Source organism: Armigeres subalbatus, chromosome 2, assembly GCF_024139115.2.
Source record: "Armigeres subalbatus isolate Guangzhou_Male chromosome 2, GZ_Asu_2, whole genome shotgun sequence".
NCBI lineage: Eukaryota > Metazoa > Arthropoda > Insecta > Diptera > Culicidae > Armigeres > Armigeres subalbatus.
This window is the reverse complement of record NC_085140.1, coordinates 391,907,340-391,915,188: the sequence shown is the minus strand read 5'-3', so window position 1 is coordinate 391,915,188 and position 7,849 is coordinate 391,907,340. Positions and strand designations below refer to the sequence as shown.

The 7,849-nt window shown below is 45.9% G+C and overlaps 1 protein-coding gene and 1 long non-coding RNA gene across 2 annotated transcripts in view; both read right to left on the bottom strand.

Annotated features, from left to right (window-relative positions):
* LOC134213202 (uncharacterized) overlaps positions 1-7,849 on the bottom strand; it is a 327,428-nt gene that overhangs the window by 85,733 nt on the left and 233,846 nt on the right. The gene's annotated exons all lie outside the window — the stretch shown is intronic.
* Positions 3,186-5,070, bottom strand: LOC134213196 (T-cell activation inhibitor, mitochondrial). Its single transcript, XM_062691907.1, has 3 exons — positions 4,907-5,070; positions 3,989-4,844; positions 3,186-3,924 (listed from the first exon to the last, which is right to left on the bottom strand). The coding sequence occupies exons 1-3, from the start codon at positions 4,927-4,929 to the stop codon at positions 3,325-3,327; spliced, it is 1,479 nt and encodes a 492-aa protein (XP_062547891.1). The 5' UTR covers positions 4,930-5,070; the 3' UTR covers positions 3,186-3,324.

Below are 7,849 nucleotides of genomic sequence, written 5' to 3'. Positions count from 1 at the left end.
TACAGTTCTGCCACCTTTGCAAATGTTCGGCCGACAATGTCCATGTCATCCGCGAAACAAATAAATTGACTGGATCTGTTGAAAATCGTACCCCGGCTGTTACACCCGGCTCTCCGCATGACACCTTCTAGCGCAATGTTGAACAACAGGCACGAAAGTCCATCACCTTGTCTTAGTCCCCGGCGCGATTCGAACGAACTGGAGTGTTCGCCCGAAATCTTCACACAGTTTTGCACACCATCCACCGTTGCTTTGATCAGTCTGGTAAGCTTCCCAGGGAAGCTGTTCTCGTCCATAATTTTCCATAGCTCTACGCGGTCTATACTGTCGTATGCCGCCTTGAAATCAACGAACAGATGGTGCGTTGGGACCTGGTATTCACGGCATTTTGAAGGATTTGCCGTACAGTAAAGATCTGGTCCGTTGTCGAGCGGCCGTCAACGAAGCCGGCTTGATAACTTCCCACGAATTCGTTCACTAATGGTGACAGACGACGGAAGATGATCTGGGATATCACTTTGTAGGCGGCATTAAGGATGGTGATCGCTCGAAAGTTCTCACACTCCAGTTTGTCGCCTTTCTTGTAGATGGGGCATATAACCCCTTCCTTCCACTCCTCCGGTAGCTGTTCGGTTTCCCAGATTCTGACTATCAGTATGTGCAGGCAAGTGGCCAGCTTTTCCGGGCCCATCTTGATGAGCTCAGCTCCGATACCATCCTTACCAGCTGCTTTATTGGTCTTTAGCTGTTGAATGGCATCCTTAACTTCCCTCAAGGTGGGGGCTGGTTGGCTTCCATCGTCCGCTGAACTGACGTAGTCATCTCCTCCGCTGCCTTGACTTTCACTGCCTGTACTCTCAGCGCCATTCAGATGTTCCTCGTAGTGCTGCTTCCACCTTTCGATCACCACACGTTTGTCCGTCAAGATGCTCCCATCCTTATCCCGGCACATTTCGGCTCGCGGCACGAAGCCTTTGCGGGATGCGTTGAGCTTCTGATAGAACTTGCGTGTATCTTGAGAACGGCACAGCTGTTCCATCTCCTCGCACTCCGCTTCTTCCAGGCGGCGTTTCTTCTCCTGAAAAAGGCGGGTCTGCTGTCTCCGCTTCCGTCTATAACGTTCCACGTTCTGCCGGGTACCTTGCTGCAGCGCGACCGCCCGCGCTGCGTCCTTCTCCTCCAGAATCTGTCTGCACTCTTCGTCAAACCAATCGTTCCGTCGACTTCGACCCATATACCCGACGTTGTTCTCCGCTGCGTCGTTAATGGCTGCTTTAACTGTACTCCAGCAGTCCTCAAGAGCTCACCCTCTTCCGGCAACGCTGCCTCGAGATGCTGCGCGTATGCAGTGGCGACATCAGGTTGCTTCAGTCGCTCTAGGTCGTACCGCGGCGGTCGTCGGTACCGAACATTGTTGATGACGGATAGTTTTGGGCGCAGTTTAACCATCACCAGATAGTGGTCCGAGTCGATGTTAGCGCCACGATATGTCCTGACGTCGATAATGTCCGAGAAGTGCCGTCCATCAATCAGAACGTGGTCGATTTGTGATTCTGTCTGCAGTGGTGATCTCCAGGTGTACCGATACGGCTGTGTTGGAAGTAGGTGCTACGAATGGCCATATTCTTGGAGGCGGCGAAATCAATTAGTCGTAGGCCGTTTTCGTTCGTCAGCCGGTGAGCGCTGAACTTTCCAATAGTCGGTCTAAACTCCTGCTCTTGGCCAACCTGAGCGTTCAAATCTCCTATGATGATTTTGACGTCGTGGCTTGGGCAGCTGTCGTACTCACGTTCCAGCTGCGCGTAGAATGCGTCCTTATCATCATCAGTGCTTCCGGAGTGTGGGCTATGGACGTTGATTATGCTGAAGTTGAAGAACCGGCCTTTGATCCTCAACCTGCACATTCTTTCATTGATCGGCCACCACCCGATCACGCGCCTTTGCATATCGCCCATCACTATGAAAGCTGTTCCCAGCTCGTGTGTGTTGCCGTAGCTCTGGTAGATGGTATGATTACCTCTAAACGTTCGCACCATTGATCCCTTCCAACAAACCTCCTGCAGCGCTACGATGCCGAATCCACGGTCCTTGAGCACATCGGCGAGTATGCGTGTGCTCCCGATGAAGTTTAGAGATTTGCAGTTCCACGAACCGAGTTTCCAATCGCTAGTCCCTTTTCGTCGCAGTGGTCTTCGCCGATGGTTCCGGTCCGTACTCTCTTGTTGATTGTTCGTTGCTTATGATTTTTAAAGGCTGGCTTGCAGGGCCTGACACCAAACCCCCTAAATTTCCGGAGGACCATTCCTCCTTATTTCCGGTGGACCATGGTGCACAGTTTCACTTAGAGTCCCTCGCTGGCACTCGGACGATGATCAGCCGCCCCTAACATGGAGAACAGACGCTGTTGTGAGCCGATCCTGACATGGAGAACAGACGCTCAATAAGATTTGCACTTCCGAAGAGGAGCAAACCCCCCCCTTCCCTGTCAGCATACGACCATAGTTCCCACCGGGGTTGGTTATCCGATCTTCCCTAAGGTTGCTCGTATCCCGGCCAGCACCGCGGGGAGGTAGGGATAGGCGTTGCTGGGTAAGAGGCTAAGGACCGCGAGATGGGGTCTATTTTATTCCTTCAGGTACGCGAAGTACCAATGGTACGCTTTACCCAGCATTTGCCATGCCAACAAGTCACAAGATGACTTTTCGTATTATATTTATCATTCAACCTGCTTCAATGTAAAATGTGCCTTATATCAGAATAGATGGTGTAAGATCAAAGTAATTATTGCAACTATGACCACCAAATTACAATCAAAACTGTTTTGCATCCATCCATAAACGTATTTTAATAGAAGTATCACCGATGTACTGTAGCATGTTGTATAGAATTTATAAGTGTATATGCATTTGCAATAGGATATAAAATCGAAAAATGCAAATAAATGATTAAAACGGTAACATGTTGATTTTTCCTTCTCATGTACAAAAAGGATGCCCTGGAAGTATGTACTTTCACACTGGAATCGCAAATAATACTTTTTTTTTGGAAATCACATCAAACAGATTTTGGTGTTTTACATTCGAGTAGGTCATTGACTGATAAATTATTAAGCTCGAGGAACAAATGTAAATGAATTTCAAAAATTACAAAAAAAAACATGTCTTTATGTTGTTTTCTATTGATGACTGTTTTATTTCTAATTTTATTGTCATTAATTTATTAAATAACTTCGACTATTTACTGTACAAATATGAAAAACAAAAAATAAAGCCTTTGACACAGATTCAATTGAACGAAGACGAGGTTATTATTAAATTTACTAACCTACTTCCAATCCCACGGAATGCAAACAGTTCCATCGTTCAGCACCGAGTAGTACGTCGTTATGTTGAGATTAATATCGTTCAACTCCAATCCGCGGGTGGTAATCAGCTTTTCCAGGCACTCGATCATGCGATCCGGTGTCACAGAGTCGTCCTTACTCAATGAAAGCAGATGAAACTGCTGCAAACATTGAATATGCAGATCCCGCTCCACATGTTTCTGGCGATTGTACGATTGCTGCTTATCGTACGCTTCGTCCATATGATTGGTGAGAAAATCAATCAAAATAGTCCCGGGACAAGTTGCTGGCACAATCAGCTGCCCAGTAGGACTGACCATTAAGGGACCAGCCTCCGATTCGACTACGATTTCATACTTCGATAGATCCGTTGGCCAAATTTTCGGAAATTTCGCTTTGCTTAGATAGTCTAACAAGCTGGTCGTTATTTTACGCAAGTGTGAAGCGTAAGCCATTGCTTGAGCTTTCGGCATAAATTTTCGGCGACCTATCCGAATGTTCCGCAACACTTGCGACAGAGCATATTCGTATGCCGGTAGCTTTCGGAGATATGCATCATGTTTTTCAATGTTTAAAAGTAGCTACAATGGAAGACTTCATTAGTGCCCAATTCCTATTTATTGTAATGACCAAACATATACTCACATCTAACCAATTCCGTTGAACGTCACCGGTATACAACATCACATGTCCATCAAGACTCACTCCAGTGAATGAAGCGAACACTACAACTCTGTTCTTGAGCCCGTCCACCGCCTGCGGATGTAACTCCACTAGCCTTTCCAAACTTTTTAAACAACCACGAAAATGTTCCACGTTCCAACCACAGTCATACTCAATATATTTAACACCCAGAGATTGGACCATGGATTCGGTCAGCTTTGCCACCTCGTCTTTCGTCTCCTGCAGAGCTTTGGTTCGAACCTTTGCCGTGATGATTTGCTTGTGGAGCCAATGCTCCAGCGATTCATTTTCTTTGGCTTTTTTCACGCGGAACTGAAAGATATCGAACTCGCTTTCAAATGGTGATTCATCCTGCTCGGCTCCGCGTCCCGCTCTTTTGCGATAAAAATATTCAGCCATCGTTGGTCCTGCATTGCTATCATTCCTACCGGAACTGCTGCTGGATGGCATTTTATCTACAAATTCCGTTGGAAGGTTGCACGCTTCGAGAATTCTTTTGAGTACAAGCTTTGTATCGGTGGTATGCTCCAGTGGCACTTTTATCAAATTGAATGTCCCCCGTTGTTCCGGTAGGTTTGCATCTCTTACGTAAAAGGGAAGTGTTTTTGGCGTAGAGTGAAGTATCCGTCGCTGGTTGAGCAACGATTCCAGGTGTGCGCTGAGTAGTTTCAAGGAGTCCTCATTAACCTGCCGTTCCTGCGGGTAGCGTCCAAAAAGATCGGGATGCACGGCAAAGTAGAATGGTCTCAGTGCGCTGGCAACTTCTGAAGAACCGATCGTACGATAGATTAGGTTGGCGTACGGATTTTTTGGTATACTAAAATGAGTTGTATTAAACAAGAGTGGATTACCAACGATGTAGCAGCTTGTTTTAGGTACCAGCTTTTGAGATAAATATTCATAATTTAATGTTTTATACTCAATAAATGTTATTGAAACGAATCGATGTATTTCAAGGGCAAATTTTTAAAACAACTTCTCTGATTTTGTAAACAAAGATTCGAACGTCGTTTCGATTTTTGCTCGATGTCACCGATAATCAACAAAACTGACAGAAAACTTCGACTGCACTGAAATAAATAAATAATAGGGGCGGTTAACCGGAATTCCTTCATTAGGGTCTGTTCAAATATTACGTAACGCGAAAAACTGTGTTTTTATAAACCCCCCACCCCCTCTTAACAATCCGTAACAATTTTTAGAAATACCCCCACCCCCATGCGTAACGCGTAACAAATTCTGTTTTTTGAAAAAGATCTTAATTTCGGTATAATTTAAAGAACGCTGCAATAAATTATTATCTTTTGTATATATTCCATGCTTTTTTTTAAAGATTATTCAAAAAAATTGGATTTTTTTCTATATGTACGAGATCACCGCAGTCGAAGAGCTCGTCACGGCACTTCGGCGGCAGTGTGAAGTGGAGACGCCCACTGCTGCCGTTCGGCTACGGAACGGTCCGGCAGGGACACAGGTACCATTGGTTTGGCTATCTGCAGCGGACGCCTCCAAGGTAGTCAAGTTAGGGAGCGTCAAGGTGGGATGGTCGGTGTGCCTTGTGGGCATATACGAGCAACCCGAAGTTTGCTTTAAGTGTCTGGAACCGGGCACAAGAAATGGGACTGCAAAGGCCCTGACAGAAACAAGCTCTGCCGACGCTGCGGATTGGAGGGACATAAGGCACAATGCTGCACGAACCTTCCCAATTGTTTGATTTGTTCCAGCAAAGCTGCAAACAGCAAGCACCCCATGGGGGGTTCGAAGTGCCCGGCGTTAAGGCGTGCTGCAAAATCACAGTGCAGGTAACGCAGCTAAACCTGAACCACTGTGATGCAGCCCAGCAACTGCTGTGTCAGACAGTTACTGAATGGGGATGGATATCGCCATCATAGCAGATCCTTACCGAGTACCCGCCAGGAACGGTAATTGGGTCACCGATGGATCCTGCTGGAATCCTCGCTGGAATCACTGGCCATGTTGGATATGGACTTGGCTAATGTCGGTACCAAAAGTACCTACAGCTGGAACGGGGCCGAGTTGATTATCGACGTTACGTTCTGGAGCCCTGGTCATACGAGAACTAACGAGTTCACGGTGTATTTTTTCGGGAACAACAGTCACGGATTCGGGAAACAGTCACGTTTTCGCACAATGCGTGACCACATGCTTGCCACATGTGGTCTGGACACTACCCCGGACAACTTAGTCCGGAGGATGTGTAAAGATGAAGTTGGCTGGAACGCCGTTTTATCGGCTACCGTCCAAATCGTCTCGGAGCTACACAGAAGCGCCACCTTCAGGCGTAAGTAAGAGGTGGTCCAAGGGTTCGGAGTCAGCTTCATGGGTCATACCGGTGCGCTGTGGTCGAACTCGATCCTTTTATCGAACAAGTGGCCGCGCGAAGAACAACATGGTATCGTCGCTTTCGCGGCGTCGGTCAACCGGGCACTCTATCGCAAAGATGTCAATTTGGGGTGCAAGCGGCATTACCATTCTTGATACCAGTCATGTAGAGGGAAGCAGGCGCGAAGTCGACCCTTCCCACCTTCCGACATAGGGAAGGGATATAGGGCGTGGTAAGGCCACCTGGAGCGAGTCACGATGTTCGATGCTGCAAGGACACGCAGCTAACCTCGAGGGTGCGTTGTACACTGGCCCCCCTTTGAAGCATTACTTTCTGGTTGTACCGAAGGGACGATGGGCTTGGCAGCAATGGAAACGGTTTAGCGGGTCAAGGATGTAGTCCGGCCTCCCTCGTTTGTTGTTGGAGGTTGTCCCTAACCCCGCACTTCCTGGACAACCCAGGAAGCCAAACTGTTTAGTCTCTAAATAGAGACTCCAAATATAAACTTGGAATTCGTTAAAAACCAAATACAATTTCCAATTCAAATGCAATACATTATCCATATCATACCTAAATCCAATTTTCATTCGAATCTTATTGGGACCATCATTATCATCATATTCAAAATCAACAAATTCAATTTTTAGAATTAATCTTCAACTCAAGTCTCCATGCCACATGGCCCATCCTCTCAAGTTTCTATTCTGATAAGAATAACAGAAAAATTCTAATTTTATTTCAAATTTTATGTTCAGCTTCAATTATAAAAGCCAATAACCATGTCTTCTTCTTCTTTTTCTTGGCATTACATCCCTACACTTGAACAGAGCCGCCTCCCAGCTTAGTGTTCATTAAGCACTTCCACAGTTATTAACTGCGAGGTTTCTAAGCCTGGTTACCATTTTTGCATTCGTATATCATGAGGCTGACACGATGATACTTTTACGCCCAGGGAAGACGAGACTATTTCCAATCTGAAAATTGTCTAGATCGACACCGGGAATCGAACCCAGCCACCCTCAGCATGGTCTTGCTTTGTAGCCGCGCGTCTAACCGCACGGCTAAGGAGGGCCCACTAATAACCATGTAAACAATTCAAATCTAATTTAATAAAATCCTGATGAGAAGTTATCAAGAACACATAGTTGAAAAGGTTTATGATGCTTCAATAATAGCATTATGGGCCCTGAATATTGATTTAAAACTTTTTTATATTTTTATATAAGAGGCTTTCAATCGGAGGCTGGCTTCTCTCTACATATTTAATACATTGGTTAAAGGTTAAAAGACTATTATTCTTCCATTTACTTCCACTATTCACTTTTTATGTAGGGGGAATGACGGCTTTGGCAGGTTTTGTTCTATTATTGGCAGGGGGGTTTTTTATGTCTGACTATGCTCAAATTTGGCCTAAACATTCTTTGCATATCAAAGAACATTGTGGCCAAAATTCATAAATTTTGGTCGACAAAAACCCC